Consider the following 19086-nt stretch of genomic DNA (forward strand, 5'->3'; position numbering starts at 1 on the left):
ACTAAGAGTCAGCGCAGCCAAATGAATAAGTATTTTAAAAATGCTTTTTTTAAAAAAAAAAGGATGGAAAATTATGATCATCTCCACAGCTGCAGAAAAGCCCTGAGGTCCTGAGACCAACTCCCAGCACACTGTGGGGAGGGACGTCCCCCACCTGACACAGGTTTGGTGCAGAAGATTGGGTGCCACCCCCGAGAGGGGGTTCAAGGCAGGAATGCCTATACTCACCACATCTACTGAAAAACTAAACCTATTTCTTAATGAGCAAAAGATCTGAACACGCACTTGTCAGAAAAAAATATCCATACAGCCAGTTAACGTTTGGAAAGGTGTTCGGCGTTGGGAAAATGCAAATTAAAACCAGGAGGCAACACCAGTACTCTCACAAGAATCGCTGACTGGACCGGCAGAGCAGTGGGCCTCGGACGCTGCTTGGGGCCACTCAGAGTTTCTAACAAAGTCCGGGGAGTGAGTGACATGCCACACGAACTCACAGTTTTGTTCATAACAGTAAAAGAAAGAGCAACCGCCCATCAAAAGGCAAATGGGTGCATCCACTCCAGTGCAGCCGTAGACGGAACATTCCACAGCTGCGGGAAGATGCCGGCGGGCTGCGCCCCACCGTGACAACACGCCTCAGGGGGGCGGTCTCCTCCACGGTCAGACCAGGCCAGCCCCGCCCCCCTCTTCTTCCTGAGGGATAACAAGGAGTATTTATCTTACGACGCTGTGTTTTTACACAGGAGAAAATCCAGAGGAATTTACAATTAAACTCTTCAAATTAGTAAGTGAATGAGAAGCTCAATCACACGGAAAGTGACTGGTTTCTATATACTATAAACCATTAGGAAATCATGCTGAAATATTACATATTCATATCCAAAGACATTAAATACACAGGAATGAATCTAACAGAAGGTGTTCAAGCCCTCTACATAGACAATTACAAACATTACTGAGAGAACAGAAATTAGACTGATAAAAATGCAGGCCCACTTATGGGACACTGTTCAATACTGTTAGCACAGCATATCTCCCCCAACTCATCTCTACATTCAAAGCAATCCAATCAAAACCCAGCAGGCTTTGCGTGGAGATCAACCAGCTTTTTCCAAAATGTACATGGAAATGCAGAGGGTCACAAGTAGCAAGGACAATTCTGAAGAACAACGAAGATGGGCAAATTAAACTGCCAGGTATCAAGACTGTACAATTATAGTCATAACAGGTAGTCCTGGACCCAAGGGCCAAAGGTTCAGAGCAAAGAGCAGAAGCTGAGCCCCACCTGACTGGTGACAAGGGCTCCGCTACAACCCAGCAGGAAAGGACAGTCTTCCCAGTGACAATGACCATGTGGACATCCACAGGGAAGAAAATAAACCTTGACCCTCCCTTACAGCACGAAACACAAAATGAGTCCAGATGGATCACAGACGGACAGCTTGCAGAGGACGGTACAGGAGACCAGTAGACGACAGAAAAAGGCAAATTAAACTGACATCCCCAAGTGTTAGCACGGATGGGTCCGCCTGACCTAGGCTTTGGGGGTGCAGAACTGTGCAGTCACTTTGACGAACCGTTAAACCCTATCTGCTGCCTCCATAGAAAAACCCCAATGTATGTATGTTCATGTCACACCTGGACTGGAAAGAACCCAGATGTGTATCAGCACAGGAATCGGCAGAGAAGCTGCTTGAACGTCCATCCGATGGACACCACACAGCCACAGAGGAAGAGCCTCCTTCCAACAGCAAGGGCCTGTCCATCGAAAGGAAGCAGAGATCCCCACCATGAGTCCGCATCCCCTGTGGGTGGGGGTGGGGTGTTACCGTGGGGACTGCTCGCGGGGGAGGGGGGTGTCCCGAGAGCCTGGTCTGGATCATCGTGATCCCAGGTTCTAGAAAGGAAATGTGCATTTCTACTTCACTAAAAGTGCTCACAGAAAGCTTTTAACCCTCAGCCAGAGCAGAGCAGGGCAGACCTCGCTGAGCCTCCCTCACTAGTACCCAGGCACCGTCACAGGGACCAACCGTACACACTCCACAGTGTGTTTACTTCCTCAATGCTAACAGGATGTCTAGACGTCAAGTTCAACCTCTATCGGGTTCAACCTCTATCAGTTCAACCTCCATGTCAGACCGTGGCACACCCTGAAAACTGCTGTGGCCCAGCAACCAGCGTCCCCTACGGACGCTCAGCCAGCTCCCACACACCACGTACAGAGACAGGAGGGCTGGCTCTTAACCCGCACCCCACACACCTGCCCTGGAACCCCCTCGACTATGACTAACTGAGTCTTATCTGTGAATGACCAACAACGACAGAAGCCAGTAGGAATGAGGACTCTATCAGCCACCAAAAACAGCACAAATAGGTTGATCTGACTGTCCCACCTTCGTCTGCTGAAAAGATGATCCTTTCGCAACGAAGCAGCCTCAGCATCTTGTAGACAAGCAGCTGAGCACACACGTGGGTGCCTGTGGGGACCCTGCTCCCCAGGACAGGTGTGCGCCTGTCTCCACTGCCCCACAGCTTCACGGCCAAGGCCGAGGGCCTCCGACTCCCTCCTGCCTTTTCAAGGTGGCTGTTGCTGCGCCAGGTCCTTTGAATTTCCAAACACACTTTGGAAGCAGCTTATCGGTTTCTCCCCAAGAGCCCTCAGGGGCTTGGACCTGCATCGCGACGGCTCTATGAGACTGGCTTGGGGGTCGCTGGTATCTGAACACTATGGAGACACCCTCGGCCCGTAGGCCCTGCTCCTCTCCAGCGGCTCAGAACTGCCTGAGTTTCCCACAGCAAAGTTCTGCAGGTTTCAGGGTGCACATCTTTCATCAAATTAATCCCTAAACGGTCTGTAGCCTTTTTTTTTTTGCGGTACGCGGGCCTCTCACTGTTGTGGCCTCTCCCGTTGCGGAGCACAGGCTCCGGACGCGCAGGCTCAGCGGCCACGGCTCACGGGCCCAGCCGCTCCGCGGCATGTGGGATCCTCCCGGACCAGGGCACGAACCCGCGCCCCCTGCATCGGCAGGCGGACCCCCAACCACTGCGCCCCCAGGGAGCCCCACACATGTGTTTTTAAACTTACACACCCAACCGCTGGCTAACAGCGCTCAGAAAAGGCACTCTGCACGCTGCTCCGGCCACAGCCTCGCTCCGCAGGCCTTGCACCCCGCCGCTTCTGCGCACACCTCCTGGGCCTCCTCTACAGGCGGCCCTGTCGTCTGGGGGAACGCAGCTGCCCTCCCTGCTCCAGTCAGGGTGCTCCTCTCTCTCAAGGCCTGACCTGTCCCTCCCCTGCGAAACCTGCGTGGACACCTGTGGTGTCACACAGCCATGCCCGGGGAGCGTCCTGTGGAGGGGAGGGGGTCGCAGCGGGTGGCGTGTGCTTCAGCCGGCGTCCCGCGGAGAGCGGGGCAGGGCGCGGGGCTGGCTCCTCGGCCAGGCACAGCTTGTTCCTCGGCCCTTTTTCTCTATCTCCCTCTCTGCAATCCCCAGCGTCACTGGGACCGCAGGAGTCCACCTGGGACGGCAATACCCCGACCCCTTCACTGCCACCAGAAGGCCTGTCTGGAGCCCCGAGAGGAGCGGGGGCTCCCAGGGGCTTTGGATCCATGGACCCCTGCCACCCTTCCTGGGAATTCAGCATCTGGACGCGGCCTCCTACTCTCTCCTCGGTGGATTCCTCTGGGATTCCGGGAACCAGCGCTCCCAGAGTTTCCCAGCGCTGGGAGGAGCATGGAGCCCGAGGCCTCTTCCCAGACCTGCTCGTAAAACCACGGGGCAAAGCAGCAACGAGCCACATCCAGCTTCCACACGGAGGGCTTCTCTGAACGTCCTCCTCCTGGATCAAGGGGGGCCGGGCACAGGCCACAGCACCCCACGCAGAGCACGGGCGAGGCCACCTTTGCAGGTGGGCCCTCCCTCAGGAAGCCTGTGAGTCTGTAACTCCTACAGACCAGCGTGGGGGTCCCGCTAAGAACAGTCTGGAGGGAACACTGGGTGTCACAGCTTGTGGAGCACACAGCACACACCCCGAGCCCAGGGCGCCAGCACATTAACAGGACACAACGAGGCAGATTTACAACCCATTTTCCTATTCACACTGGCAACAAGCAAACGGGGAGTACAATTACCCAGCAGCGTTTCAAGTCAGGACCACTCGCACGGCTACCGTCAGATTTGGTCTGCCAGCAACCATATGGCAGGAACCCATGGTCCTGAGGGACAGACGGTGGGGCCGAACTGGGGTTCTCTCAGACAGCAATTTCTGTCCACGGACCTAGTGGTTAAAGCTCCACTTTGGCCCCCAAATAACAAACATCCTTAAAAAAAGCCAGACGTGTCCTCCACAGCCACCCAGCACAGCAGTTCCTCCACTGCCGCCCGAAGAGGGTCTCGCGGCACAGACGTCGCCCACTGCAGAGGGACAAGCGACAGTGACACCCCCAGCCCTCCCCCGGGCCCGGAAGAGGCCCACGCGGAGTGGTGGGGGAGGACGAGCTCACCTTTTTCCCGGGCTGCTTCTCCACCATGTCGCTGCTCAGGGAACGCTCCTCCTGCTGTGGGGTTCTAGAACACCCACCCTTGGGCATCGTTTCCTCCTCACCAGGCCTTCATTCACGCCGCCATCGCTTCATCGTCAACCGTCTGCTTAAAAACAGAGGACAGGGGTTAAGATCCAGTGACCCCACATGAAACCCAGGTGCCGCCTCCAGTCAGTGATGCACGATGCATGGACGCGGCAGCCTTCTGAGGGGCCGCTCCTGAGGCACCGGCCCGGCTGGCAGCCCCGGCAGCGGCACGTCCCCCTCCACGAGGGAGAACAGCAGAACCCCGGGGTGCACGCGGGGCCCTGCTCCGGGCGTCAGGCGCCACACACGCTTGGTGGCAGCACCCTCTGCCCACGGGCAGGGTCATACCTCGAGGTCCAGGGGATCACGCCCACCACCCTCTCGGCCCCCTGCCCCCACCCCCAACAGAAGGTCAGGATGAGGGCTACTCTGCCACTCAGAAAGCACCCAGCACCCCGAACTCCCCAACTCCCGCAAGTCAAATGTCCAGAAGGTAGGCAGGTGACGCCGCTGGGGAACGCCCGGAGGATGCCAGGTAGCTGTGGCGCCCACTCCTGCACGTGGGCCTGAGGCCTGCGCCCCTGCATTTCCCAGGACACATGCTGTGGTTATCGTGTTTTCTGTATTTTATGTTTTGGCATCTTCAGTTTGCTTTCTGGGGACAGACCGCCCTCCCACCAGGGCCAGCCCTTTCTTGGCAATGGCCAAGAACCCCCCACAAAACCGCCCGCCACCCCACCTCTCACACACAAGCCGCCGACTCCCCCGAACATAACGCATCCCAGGTACCACGTAACCAGAGACCACCCCACAGCCCGCGGAACTGTCCACTCCACCCACCGCCTTCCCCATGGAGACCCCAGGGGAGATGCTGGCCGACTCGCCTCTCAATCCTGTCTGCTGCTCCCAACAAGCCCGGTGCTTCCCTGGCGGCCGTGCCGGCACAGCCAGGCGCTCTGCACCTGTGCGTGGAGTCGTCTCTGCCTGTGGCCACACTCACCCGACCCGCCCCTGCCCGATGTGGACAGCTCTCCCCCCACCCCCCCGGTCCTCCTGTGCTTGCTCCACGAATCACATCCAGGGTGCGTGCTGCGCTCAGCAGAGGGAACAGGGAAAAGCGCGTCTGCTCCGTCCTCCTGAAAGCCTTCCTCGCAGACATCCTCCTCACAGGGTCAGAGAACAGTTCACACAAACCGAATCACACCTCTGGCGCCTTGCCATGTTGGACGAGGGGTTTTGTAAATAGCTCACCTGGAATTAAACAGCCTCTACTCTGTATGGTTTTGGAAACACGCTGTTCAGAAGCGTTCTGGAGTGGCAGCTCCAACCTGCTCTTCACCAGCCTCTGGAGAACCTGTCTCCTTTTCCACATTAACAGATCAAAGGTTCCCCGAGTGTCCCCTTGCTTATTCACTGGCCAACACACATCTAACTGTAGTCAGTGGAGGGACCACACCACCTCCTGACACCGCCTCCGCAGCACACCACGCAGGTGGGCCGGGCTCTGCCTCCACACGTTCCCCGTGGCTGCGGCCGTAAATGATGGTTCCTATCTGCGCTTGAAACTGTGAACGCCAAGCTCTCTTCCAGTTTTCCACGACCAAACTGGGCTGTCTCAGCCTGAGGAATGGCATGTCAGAGCCTGACTCAGGACAGCTGCTGAATCTCAGGGCTACCTGGGAACTCATCAGCAATGTTTCCACAGAAATTTAAAGATTACCCGAAGTTAATGTTTTGAAAACCTCCTGACTGCCTGCTCCCAAGATGGAAACCCAGGCCACGGAGCCGTGGACGCGCGACGCTCGCACCCCCAGACGCGAATCCCCGAGTGTGTGGAGCCAGGCAGCGCACGCCGGGCGGACCCACGAGTCCCGGACCCCGACCTTGCCGCATCCAAACCAGGAGGGCGCGTGGACGGCCAGCCCAGGCCGCAAAAGCTGATGTCACCAAGTGCCCCACAGCAGCCCTGGCCTTTCCTGGGAAGCCCTGCACGAGCTGCCCAGAGGCTGGGGGCAAGAGGGGGGCCCGCTCCTCCAGGGCCTCGGTGCCCACGGCGGCCCCCCAAGGCGCACCCCCAGCTTCTGGAAACACCGGCAGACCCTGCAGCTCCTCTAGCGCCTCCTGCTCCGCTGCTGTCGTCGACGTGAAATTTCAACACTACACCCGCGTGCATGTCTCCGACCCGGGCTCTGGCACGTCCCTGCCACCAGGAGACACTCGCCACTGCCGTCATTTTGGGCGCAATCCACTAGCTGACGGAGGAGGCCCGCGCCTCACCAGGATGTCTGTGTTGGCAGCTGGCCCCGAGTGCCAGGTCTCCACTCATTCCTGAGGAGGGACAGGGCTCGATGGGTCCAGGTCCGCCCCAGCTGTGTCCCGGTCTCACAGGCACACTTCTGTCCTCTCCCCTACGTGCCCAGCAGGACCCTCCCTGAGGCTGCCCAGTCCCTCGGGCTCCACACCACCCTGCACCCCTCCGCTGGGCAGCCTCTCCTTCCCGCCTGCCTGTCCTGGGCCCAGGGAGACGTCCATTCACAGGGGCTGGCGGGACAGACATCCTTGTCAAGAGACCTCGTGTCACAACGAGGCGTGTCCCTCCCCAAAGGCGCTCTGAGCACCACGGGCAGACCTAGCCCCGCGGGCACCGCAGCAAGCGACTGCCCCGACCACGGCACCCTCCTCCTTCCCGACACAACTCGGCCCTGCGAGTCCCTCTCCGTGGGCAAGAGGCGCAACTCTCGGAGGAGAGGCTCCCTCCAAACTAACCCTGAGGAAGGTGGGTGGCTGCACCCCTGCCACACCCGCCGTTCAGCAAACTCCTGCCTTTGCGAGTGACAAGCTAAAAGCAAGACACGAGGGGGAACCTGAAGGCAACTTTACTGGCCTCGTGGGGATCAAAGCTGGAACCTGAGTGGAAAAGGCCACAGCACCGTGGGCCCCAAATCCACGGACAGGGAGAGCCCGGCCCCGCAGCTCCAGGAGGGAAGGCGCAATGGGGCGGGACGAGGGCCCACCGCCTGCCGACCTGTGCCAGCCACCCCCACCCCAGCGGCCTCATCCCCGCAAGCTGCAACCACAGGGGCAGAGAAGGCAGCTGAGAGGGAGGCTCAGAGCAGGGCCCGGAGGGACAACACACACAGGAGCAGGGTGAGCAGGGGCTAGAGAGAGACTGGGTCAGCAGCAACCTGGGCTTCAGGAGAGTCTAGAAAAATTCAGAGACAGAAGAAAAGACTCACAAATTTTAAAACGAGAGGATACGCTAAGTCCTAGAGGAGCAATCCAGAAAGCCCGCTGTCACAGCAAGGCAAAGACGCTGCCCGAGGAGGAACCAGAGACAACGGCCCAGGACAGGACCCCAGCCAAAGGGCAGGAGCCCACTGAGCCCCGCCTCTCCCGCACGGGGGCCTCTGTGCAGGGGACGCGGACACAGCGCAGCAACGGTCCCGAAAAACGATTTCCAGACTCAAACACCAAATGTAGCCACACTGGCGACCAGGGTAACGGCAAAAGAAAGGCACTTGCGAGCCTGCAGCAAAGTCCCCCGGCCCTCCCCCTCCTGCGGGCCTTGGCGGGGGGGGGGGTTGGGCAAGGGCAGCCGCAGGCGGCACAGCCCGGCCTCTCCTGTGGGGTCAGAGCTGAGCTCCAAGAATGGTCTGAATTTAAATCCTTGGGGGACAAAGAAAATCAAGACTAATATTTTGTAAACCAGGAAAACTGCATGGAATTAGAATTTCTGTGTCCATAAGTAAGGTCTCCCTGGACAGAGACCACACCCAGAGCACTATCGTGGGCTCCACAAGGGACACTGTGGCCTATCGGTGTCACCTGAGGGCGCCAAGACGCCCCAAGCCCTCTCCGGCCGGCGTGGCCATGCACCCGCTGGCACATGGCCGCGGTGAGCCAGCCGGCGTCCCTAGCGCTGCCTCGATAAAGCAGCAAACGTCGTCCACTCTGTCGCTCTGCAAACCCTACTCCCTGCCCTCCTGACACTGAGCAGATGGACGGTGGGGCTGGCGGGACTGCACTGGGCTCTGGAAAAGCCCCTGCGGCGGGGCTGTGGCCACGCCGGCTGCGTTTTCATGGGGCACAACGGCTACTTGAAAGACTCTCTCAGACAAGCTATGATTATTAAGGACTGGTACGTGTTTTCTCAAAAATGAACAAAATGAGGCCATCGCTTCAAGGAAAACTAACAGTAGTTGTGGCCAGCAATAAAATTTGAGCTTTCACATGAATTCTGGGAAACTTGTATCCCTTCCATTAGCTTCCTAGCACCCAGCCTGAAGACGGGTCAAATGAGGTTGGTGGTGATCATGGACCGTCCACATTTGGGAGACCCACACACCTCAGGGGACCAATGCTTCACAAGGGAGCCCCCAGGGTCTTCAGATCCCCCGAGTCCAGTCGGAGGAGAACCCACCCTCACGTGGAGGCTCCCAGGCGACTCCCTGTTCCCTATACATGTCTGTGAGAGGCTGGATCGTTTTCACACACTTTAAGCAAAACCGCAGAATGCAACAGATGGAGTAAAGGTGCCAGGTATTAGAAAGAGCTGCAGCTATATGAAACAATGCCACTCTTCTCACTAAACTTCTGTTTTCTTTTATAAAATAGTTACTTTTCAGTAAAAGTTCAGTAAAGTTTACTGTGGGGTCCTCACTGCAAACCCCCAGGTGTGTAAGGGACTCAGGGCCCAGCAGCTGAGCACCAGTACAGAGAGGCTCCTGGGCAGAGGGAACCCAGATGGAAGTACTTGCTCTCAGGAAACAATGAGTGCAAACCAGGAGCAGGGGCTGGGAACCATAAAATGACTCCTGTACAGAAGCCCAAATTGGCGTAAGAAAAAAAAGGAAAAGGTCTTTAAAAAAGAAAGAACTTGGAAATTCCCTGGTGGCGCAGTGGTTAAGAATCCGCCTGCCAACGCAGGGGACACGGGTTCGAGCCCTGGTCCGGGAAGATCCCACATGCCGCAGAGCAACTAAGCCCATGTGCCACAACTACTGAGCCTGTGCGCTAGAGCCCGTGAGCCACAACCACTGAGCCCGGGAGCCACAACCACTGAGCCCATGTGCCACAACTACTGAGCCTATGCTCTACTGCCCACAAACTACTGAAGTCCACGAACCTAGAGCCTGTGATCCGCAACAAGAAGCCACCCCAATGAGAAGCCCGCGCACTGCAACAAAGACCCAACGCAGCCAAAAACAAACAAATAAATAAATAAATCTTCCTTCCAAAAAAGCAGAAAGAAAAAAAGAACTCATGCTAATAAACTTAAAATGAAAAGGAAAGGACTTCAAATTGCATAAATAAATATTAATTTAAAAAATTAAAGTCAAAGTTAAAAAGCTGAAGAACAGTACTGACACCGCCTGATGCTGACAAGGGCCAACCGGCAGGCCAAGCGCACGTGCACGGTGACCCACGTTCCGACCAAGGAGCCCCCGACCTGAGCCCCCCGGCAGAGTCCATGCAGAGACATGAAGGTGATTCCCACTCACCCCCACACAGAACCCAAGTCCAGACACTGCAGACCAGAGGAGAACAGGCTGCTGGACAACAGGGTAGAGAACACCTTCACAACCTCAAGGTAAAGAAAGAGCCCGCAAAACCGGAAACACTAACCATAACGGCAAAGTCTGAAAATTCTGACACTTTATTTTTAAATTTTATTTATTTATTTTTGGCCGCGTTGAGTCTTCGTTGCTGCGCGCGCGCTTTCTCTAGTGGCGGCGAGCGGGGGCTACTCTTCGTTGTGGTGCGCGGGCTTCTCATGCCTAGAACCTGTGTTGCAGAGCACGGGTTCTAGGCATGCGGGCCTCAGTAGTTGTGGCACGTGGGCTCAGCAGTTGTGGCTCGTGGGCTCTAGAGCACAGGCTCAGTAGCTGTAGCTCACGGGCTTCACTGCTCTGTGGCATGTGGGATCTTCCCGGACCAGGGCTCGAACCCGTGTCCCCTGCGTTGGCAGGCGGATTCTTAACCACTGCGCCACCAGGGAAGCCCAGATTCTAACACTTTAAAAACAACAAGTTTTGTTCATTAAAGGTCACCTTCCCACAAAAGAGAAGAATTTTCTACACACATAACTGACAAAAATCTCTTATCCAGCATCTATCAAGAGCTCCCACAAATCAATAAGGAAAAGAGAAAACGTCCACTACAAAAGATGGAAGTGAGACTCAGGCCTTTCACAAAAGAGGAAATCCAGATGAAAAACTGATCAGCTTCTTTAACCAACAGGACAATGCAAACAAAAACCAAAATAAGCTATAGAACATCAGCGAAGATGCAGAACAGAGGAAACGACGCATCCTGACGGGAGCGCGAGCGGAGCCACGGACCCACCGCGCACGCGCGCCCAACAGCCCACAGCGCCTGGGGCGACACCCAGAGGCCACGCCAGCGCAGGACGCAGGCCTGTACCGCACACGCCAGCAGCCCCTGTGGGAGCCTGCAACAACCCAACCATCTCACAAGTCAAGGCAAAAAAAAGTTACATTGTATGTTTCCCTAAGTTTCTGAAAACAGTGCTGAGGGATGCACTGCTCAGCTGACAAGACTATTAAAAACATCAAGCGGTGACTATTGTAAGTAAAAGTCTGAAGGAGGGTGGGATGGGCAGTCATGCCTGGGAGTGTGACCTGGAGTTTTCTACACAAAAGTCACATGCGTGTGTTCTTTGTGAGAATGAAACTGTACATTTTTATTTTGCAGACTTTTGGATATTATGTTACATTTCACAATAGTAAAGTTTAAAACACTGGGTAGGGCTTCCCTGGTGGCGCAGTGGTTGGGAGTCCGCCTGCCGATGCAGGGGACGCGGGTTCGTGCCCCAGTCCGGGAAGATCCCGCATGCCGCGGAGCGGCTGGGCACGTGAGCCATGGTCGCTGGGCCTGCGCGTCCGGAGCCTGTGCACCGCAGCAGGAGAGGCCACAACAGTGAGAGGCCCGCATACCGGAAAAAAAAAAAAAAAACCACCACGGGGTATGTACCTGCTACACCCTGGCAGGCGCTTAGAAAGTGGAGGGCTAATTACCAGACCCTGTCCCAGGACAGTCTCCCTTCACGGGGCCCCATGCCCTGTGCAGAAATGCAGCTCCCTGGACACTATGGGGCAGCAGCTCCAGGCTGCCAGCCTGTGGCGAGACCCACCCTCCCTTGCACAGAGCACACAAGCCACTGGAACTGCGCGGCCAGAATGGAAATGAAAACCTGATCAATTAACGGTGAACTAGGAAGGTTGGAGGAGGGGATGGTTAAAACAGAGGAGGAAAAAGATGTCTTACAGAGAAGGGACCAAGCTGCAGAATAAATGAGAGGAGAAGACAGGGACAGGCCGGCACCCTGAGAGCCCCACGACGTGGTGACCAAGAGCACAGCACGGGACGAGTCCACACGCCTCCATGGCTGCTCCACGGAGACAAAAGCACAAGCCAGAGAAAGAGCAGACTGAGAACCCAGAGGAGGACAGCCCTGGGGAGGGACAGGATAGGAAAAGTGGCCCTGGGCGGGCACTACACCCACCCACCAGGCGGCTGCAGGACAAAAGGGGGGAAGATCCAGCACTGGGACCAGCGGGGGCCCCACAGGGTCACCACATGGAGAAAGCGACTAGAGAGGCCGGTGCAGCTATGCTTGTGTCAGAAACATGCAAACCTGGCTCTGTGTCTGAAAACCGATGCACGCAATCCACCACATTAACAGGCCAAAGAAGAAGAATCACACAATCCTAACAACTGGTGCAGAAAAAGTATTTAACACACATCAAGGCTCATGATGAAGACTCTCGGCACAAGAGGGGTCCAGGGAACCCCTCAGAGTGAGCAGGAGGGTGGACAGCATCGTCGGCCAGCATCACCCCTAACAGTGAGACACGGGACACGGCTGCCCTCCCACCACTGCTTCTGGACATCTTACTGGAAGCACTATCCAGTGAATGAGGAAGAAAGGAAATAAAAGGCAAACAGACTGGAAGGGAAGAAATAAAACTTTCTATGTGATAATGATGTGACTGTCTATCTAAAAAACTGCAAGGAATCTACCAAACTCCTGGAAACAGTGAGCTCAACAAGGTTGCAGAATACCAGATTGACACACGAAAACCCACCACATGTCTACGAATAGCAAGAACATGTGGAAATAGAATTAAAACACAATACCATTTACAAGTGCGCCAAATAAAACTGAAATGCTCAGGTACAAATCTAAATTTAAAAAAAGTATGAAAACCTGTACAAATTGTAGAAAAAAAAAAAGAAGAAGAAAATCTTTAAGACCTCAAGCTAGGCAAACAGTTCTTAAGACATGACACCAGAAGTACCGTCCATTCACAAAGGGAAAAACTGGTCAACTGTATCTCAGCAAAATTAAAACCTTCTGCTCAATGAAAGACCTAGTTCACAGGATGAAAAGGCAAACTGCAAATCACAAGTCAAAGGACTCGTATGAATAAAAAATAAACAACAATCAAAACAACTGTAAACAACAAACATCCAATTAGAAAATGGACAAAAGACGTGCAGAGACATTTCATCAAAGGAGAAACATGAGAGTGAGAGCAACTCTGGGAACGTGCCCTGCAGACACAGCTCACCTACTGGGGGTTTCCAAAACCACACTCAGTCCCACAATTGTTTTAGCATGTTCAATAGCCACTTGTTAGAAAGTGAAATAACACAGAACAGAAAATATCAGGAGGCATCACACACACCATCTCATGAAGAGTTATTTTGTGAACATGTTTCCAGGGTGTGTGTTAAGGGCAAAGACAGAAATAGACTGTTTTCCTAAATTATGAGAAGCTGTCAGGACACTTCAGAAACACTGGCCTAAGTAGTTAAGGACACAAATCTGTTGCTTTTCTATACACTAATAATGAACTATCAGAAAGAGAAAGAAAACAAAAATCCCATTTTGAATTGCATCAAAGAGAATAAAATACTGGGTTGACCAAGAAGTTCATTCAGGTTTTTCCATAACATCTTACAGAAAAACCCGAACGAACTTTTTGGCCAATCCAATACCTAGGCATAAACTTAACTGTGTAGGTGAAAGATCTATACTCTGAAAACTACAGAACACTGATAAAGGAAATTTGAAGATGATGCAAAGAAATGGAAGGATATCCCATGCTCTTGGGCTGGAAGAATTAGTACTGTTAAAATGGCCACATTACCCAAAGCAATCTACAGATTCAATGCAATCCCTGTCGAAATATGCATGACAGTTTCCACAGAACTAAAATGATCCAATCCTACAAATTACATGGAACCACAAGTCTTGCCTCATTGCCAAAGCAATCTTGAGGGAAAAAAGAACAAAGTGGGAGGTATCATGCTCCCTGACTTGAGACCATACTATAAAGCTCCAGTAATCAAAACAGTACGGTGCTGACACAAAAACAGACACTTAGGGACTTCCCTGGTGGGGCAGCGGTTAAGAATCTGCCGACCAATGCAGGGGACACAAGTTTGAGTCCTGGTCTGGGAAGATGCCACATACTGCAGAGCAACTAAGCACGTGCACCACAACTACTGAGCCTGTGCTCTAGAGCCCACGAGCCACAACTACTGAGCCTGCGTGCCACAACTACTGAAGCCTGCGCACCTAGAGTGAGTGCTCCACAACAACAGAAGCCACTGCAATGAGAAGCCCACGCACAACAATGAAGAGTAGCCCCCGCTCGCCACAACTAGAGAAAGCCCGTGCGCAGCAACAAAGACCCAACACAGACAAAAATAAATTGATTTTTAAAAAATAGACACTTAGATCAATGGAACAGGATAGAGACCCATGCACCTATGGCCAATCAATCTACCACAAAGGGGACAAGAATATAAATGGAGAAAGGACAGCCTCTTCAATAAATGGCGCTAGAAAAGCTGGACAGCTACACATAAAAGATGAAAGATTAGAACATTTCCCCACACCATATATAAAAATAAACTAAATATGGATTAAAAGATCTAAGCCTAAGACCACAAACCATAAAACTCCTGGAAGAAAACATAGACAGAACTTTCTTTGACATAAATCATAGCAATATTTTTTTTGGATCTGTCTCTAAAGGCAAAAGAAATAAAAGCAAAAATAAACAAAGGGGATCTAACTAAACTTAAAAGCTTTTGTGTAACAAAAGAAACCATTAAAAAGACAACCTACTGAGTGGGAGAAAACTTGCAAATGATACAACTGAGAAGAGGTTAATATCCAAAATATATAAACATGAACTCCCTTGCAGTCCAGTGGTTAGGACTCTGCGCTTTCACTGCTGAGAGCGTGGGTTCAATCCCTGGTCGGGAAACTAAGATCCCACAAGCCTCATGACGCGGCAAAAAAATACGTGTGTGTGTGTGTGTGTGTGTGTGTGTATGCACGCATGCACTCACACACACACACACACACACACACACCATGTAGATACAGCTCACACACTTAAATATCAAAAAAACAAACCAACCCAATCAAAAAATGAGCAAAAGACCTGAACAGACATTTTTCCAAAGAAGACACATAGATAGCCAACAGGCACATGAAAAGATGCTCAACATCTCTAATTATTAGAGAAATGCAAATCAAAACCACAATGAGGTATCTCCTCACACCGGTCAGAATGGCCGTCACCAAAGCCTACAAATTACAAACGCTGGCGGTGTGGAGAAAAGGGAACCCTCTTTACAGGGTTGGTGGGAATGTAAATTGGTGCAGCCACTATGGAGAACAGTATGGAGGTTCCTTAAAAAACTAAGAATAGGGCTTCCCTGGTGGCGCAGTGGTTGAGAGTCCGCCTGCCGATGCAAGGGACACGGGTTCATGCCCCGGTCCGGGAGGACCCCACATGCCGCGGAGCGGCTAGGCCCGTGAGCCATGGCCGCTGAGCCTGTGCGTCTGGAGCCTGTGCTCCGCAATGGGAGAGGCCACAACAGTGAGAGGCCCGCGTACCGCAAAGAAAAACAAAAAACAAACAAGAATAGAGCTACCATATGATCCAGCAATTCCACTCCTGGGTATATATCTGGAAAAAATGAAAACTCTAATTTGAAAAGATACATGCACCCCAATGTTCATAGCAGCACTATTTACAATACCCAAGACATGGAAGCAACCTAAGTGTCCATCAATAGATGAATGGGTAAAGAAGATGTGGTGTTTATACACACAATGGACTATTACTCAGCCATAAAGAAGAATGCAGTTTTGCCATGTGCAGCAACATGGATGGATTTGGAGGGCACTATGCTAAGTGAAATAAGTCAGACAGACAAAAACACACACTGTATGAGATCACTTACATGTGGAATCTAAAAAATACAACAAACTAGTGACTATAACAAAAAAGAAGCAAACTCACAGATACAGAGAACGAACCAGTGATTACCAGTTGGGAGCGGGAAGGGAGAGGGGAAAGACAGGGAGAGGGGATTAAGAAACACAAACTACTATGTATAAAATAAATAAGCTACGAGGATATATTGGACGGCACAGGAAATTAGAGCCAGTATCTTATAATAACTTTAACTGGAGTGTAATCTGCAAAAATACTGAATCACCTGAAATATATATAGCACAGCAAATCAACGATAATACTTCAATGAAGAAAAAAAAGAGCCCTGGGTTTGTGGTTGGATATATCTGTTTCTCTATCTGTAAAATATGGAAGTAAACCTTCCTCATGTTAAGAGCTCAGGATGATACCTGACACCTGCCCAGGGCTCTTATCAGTGGCCCTTGAGTCTCTCAGGCTGGGGAGGTGGGAGCTGAGGATGGAGCCCTTGAAGCCAGTGTTCCTCCAGGGCACTTCAGATGCTTCTCCTGAAGGAACACCCGGTTATAGGCTTCTGCCTGAGAGCCAAGGTGTGCCCCCCTCTCTGAGGAACCAGTCTCCTCCTGCCATCACCTCCCTGCCCCCAAAGGGTGAGGTCCCGTCACTTCCGCGAAGAGCCACAGCCGCGGCAGTGACAAGGGGCGGGCAGGCACAGGCTCCGCCCACTGCCCTCACGGTGGTTTATCGCCCGTGTCTGCCCCAGGCCTGCACCTACAGATGGTGGGGAGCAGACACGCAGCAGCCGGTGGCTGGACGCTGCCTCTGCCGTGCATCTCTGTGAATGCAACCATGGACACGTCCCCCTCTGCCTGATGACACCCGTGGGTAGATCTTTTATCAGTTTCTAAATTAAGAAGTGATGGCAACATCACAGGAAACTCGACACTTTTCCTGCCAGTTGGTTCGAAAAGGCCTTAATTGTTACTTCGATAATGGGTTTCTGGCCACGTGACCATGCAGCCAGGAGGCTTGAAGACACAGAACCACCATTCTCAGGGCGGTGAAGGCCCAGGCCAAGGACACTGCCTCCACCAGAGCCTGAAGCAGCCTGGCTGAACACACACACACGCAGGAGCACACAGCACACTCACCCCTGAAGGCTGGAGAGCCAGGCCCCGTGTGAAAATGCTACCCCCTCCCCACTTCCCGGCACCGTCACACAGAGCTCAAATAACAGCCACCCCCACCGTGGGAACCCAAACTTCCATGAGGCTGGGGGCACCCTGCCTACAAAGGTGCCTCCCCAGGAAAGGGAGGGGGCCGTGGCTGACGTGGCCCTGGGAGCCCTCCCACTCTGCACAACCCTCAGCACCTCTGTGTCCCCCCAGGATGGTCTATGTGGCCAGAAAAACCAAAGGACAGGTGACAAAAGGATTTCGTACAAGTGTAACGTTTTGCATATAAAGGGACATCTTCCCATCAGGACACCGGACAGATGGATGGAGACACCAAGCAGAGCATCAAGGTCAAAGTCGAGGTGCTCGCACACCTCCTGCTGCGCAGATGCATCCAGGAGAGGGACCCCGGCTGTCTCCTTCCTCCTCCGGTCTCGGCCCGGTGCCCACACACGGGCAACTCTGAGCAGGGGCTCGTTTCAGGAGACCGGGGCGCCACATGTCCTGTCCTGCAGCCCACGCCCCGCAGTGTGTCCCACAGCACATCCTCACCGAGGACGTGAGGCGCCCAGGCCCTGCTCCTCCAAAACTGCTTTTTGAAAAAGCTTGTTCACATCAGCCTGCTGGGCCACACGCTCTTACGGGCGCACGTGGCCCGTGTGGCTGGCGGCCCGGCAGCTGGTTATCGGCTCCGCATGCGCAGGCGCGGGTGTGTGCGCGCACTCGCAGCGTCTTAGGAAGGACTGCAGCTCAGCCTCTGAGCCATCCCAGGAGGGCGCCCTGGCCGGCCACCAGAGCCAGAGAAGGCCTCCTCCCCTTCCCTCTGTTCTCAGCCCACAGCACAAGCCCGGGCCCAGAGACCGCAGCCTCTGAGGCGCACCTGCGGCCGGACATGCTCAGTGCAGCAGCGTCACAACATGGCCCCACAGTGACACAGGACAACCACCAGCACCCGCCTCAGGGTGGGCGACGCCCCCAGACGCGTCCTCCGCTGCTCCCCATGGCACACTGTCCCCTGTAGCCCTGCACGTCCACCTGCCCGGGCCGGGCACCGCCGAGGCCGCTCACCCCATCGTGTGCTGCTGAGGTTCCCGGGGACACAGCCCACCCCAGCCCGGTCATCTGTCACAGGGGACACAGCGGCTAAACTCACACAGCAGCCTGGAAAAGACTTGTCTGTGCTGGCGACACTGTGTCCACCATACTCTCTGGTTCCTGAAACAGAAAGTCTTTTGCAGAAAAAGGCTACCAAAAGAACGATCCTCTCCACTTCCCTTACGTTTAAATAATCAGCTGGTAATTTCCCTCTTTGAATGGCAAGTTTGCCAAGGGGATGTTTGGAGCAAAACAAGTCTAAATTAGTAACAAAGTCATCCAGAAATAAACCCATCATGAAGCCACCTCCTTTGCCCCAGAAGTCACCATCACCTGGCCTGTGCCCGAAGTCTCATCAGACTTGGGAATGAAAAACCAGGGAGGCACGCGTGTCCACGGTTCCCGACGCTTCACCTTGGAACCTGAGCAGAGGGACGTTCCGGTAACTGCTCGGGGCAACTACACTCACTGCGACCTTCTTCTAAACAGGTTTCCACGCACCAGAAACAAGTAACTCTAAACACACACCCCAGTCGCAAGTCCTGTTTGTAGTGATGGTCGGCCACGTTTCACGCGCTGTTGCTGGGTGCCTTTGTGACAACGGGGGGCGTGGGCCCCACGGCGGGCAGGTGGAGGTCGTGGCCTGCCGCCTCCAGGGTCCCGGGAGCACAGGGCACCACTCCCAGGTCTCCCAGCCCTTCCTGGGCACTGGCACCGCCCACTCGGAGCGCAACACACGCTGACACTCGCCCTGGACCCACCTCCTCCCTGTACTGCTCACTTTGGCAAAACCCAACAAAAATCCTCTCCTGGGTGGAGCAGCAGGGCTCCTGGAGAAACTGAGCGGCTTTTCCTTAGCAAGAGGGCACTGAGAGAATATATTGAAAATGCATTTACCCAGACACCCTACTTCCTGTGGGAGGGAGCCTTGTGCACGACAGCCGCGAACTGCAAAGCACGTGTCCACGAGCGAGCGGCGCC

General features: G+C 53.9%; 1 protein-coding gene across 8 annotated transcripts in view; it reads right to left on the reverse strand.

Annotated features, from left to right (window-relative positions):
• ANKRD11 (ankyrin repeat domain containing 11) overlaps window positions 1-19086 on the reverse strand; it is a 171377-nt gene that overhangs the window by 26746 nt on the left and 125545 nt on the right. For 6 of the 8 annotated variants that reach the window (XM_067718313.1, XM_067718311.1, XM_067718305.1 and 3 more), the window contains one exon: window positions 4506-4647. Coding sequence is in view for 7 of the 8 variants with exons in the window: in XM_067718311.1 (XP_067574412.1) it covers window positions 4506-4592 (87 nt within the window). In the remaining variant the exon portion in view is untranslated. Of the gene's footprint in view, window positions 1-4505; window positions 4651-19086 lie in introns of all 8 variants that reach the window. The other 2 variants (XM_067718309.1, XM_067718308.1) reach the window with 1 other exon arrangement.

Source organism: Pseudorca crassidens, chromosome 20 (genome assembly GCF_039906515.1).
Source record: "Pseudorca crassidens isolate mPseCra1 chromosome 20, mPseCra1.hap1, whole genome shotgun sequence".
NCBI classification, from domain to species: Eukaryota; Metazoa; Chordata; class Mammalia; order Artiodactyla; family Delphinidae; genus Pseudorca; species Pseudorca crassidens.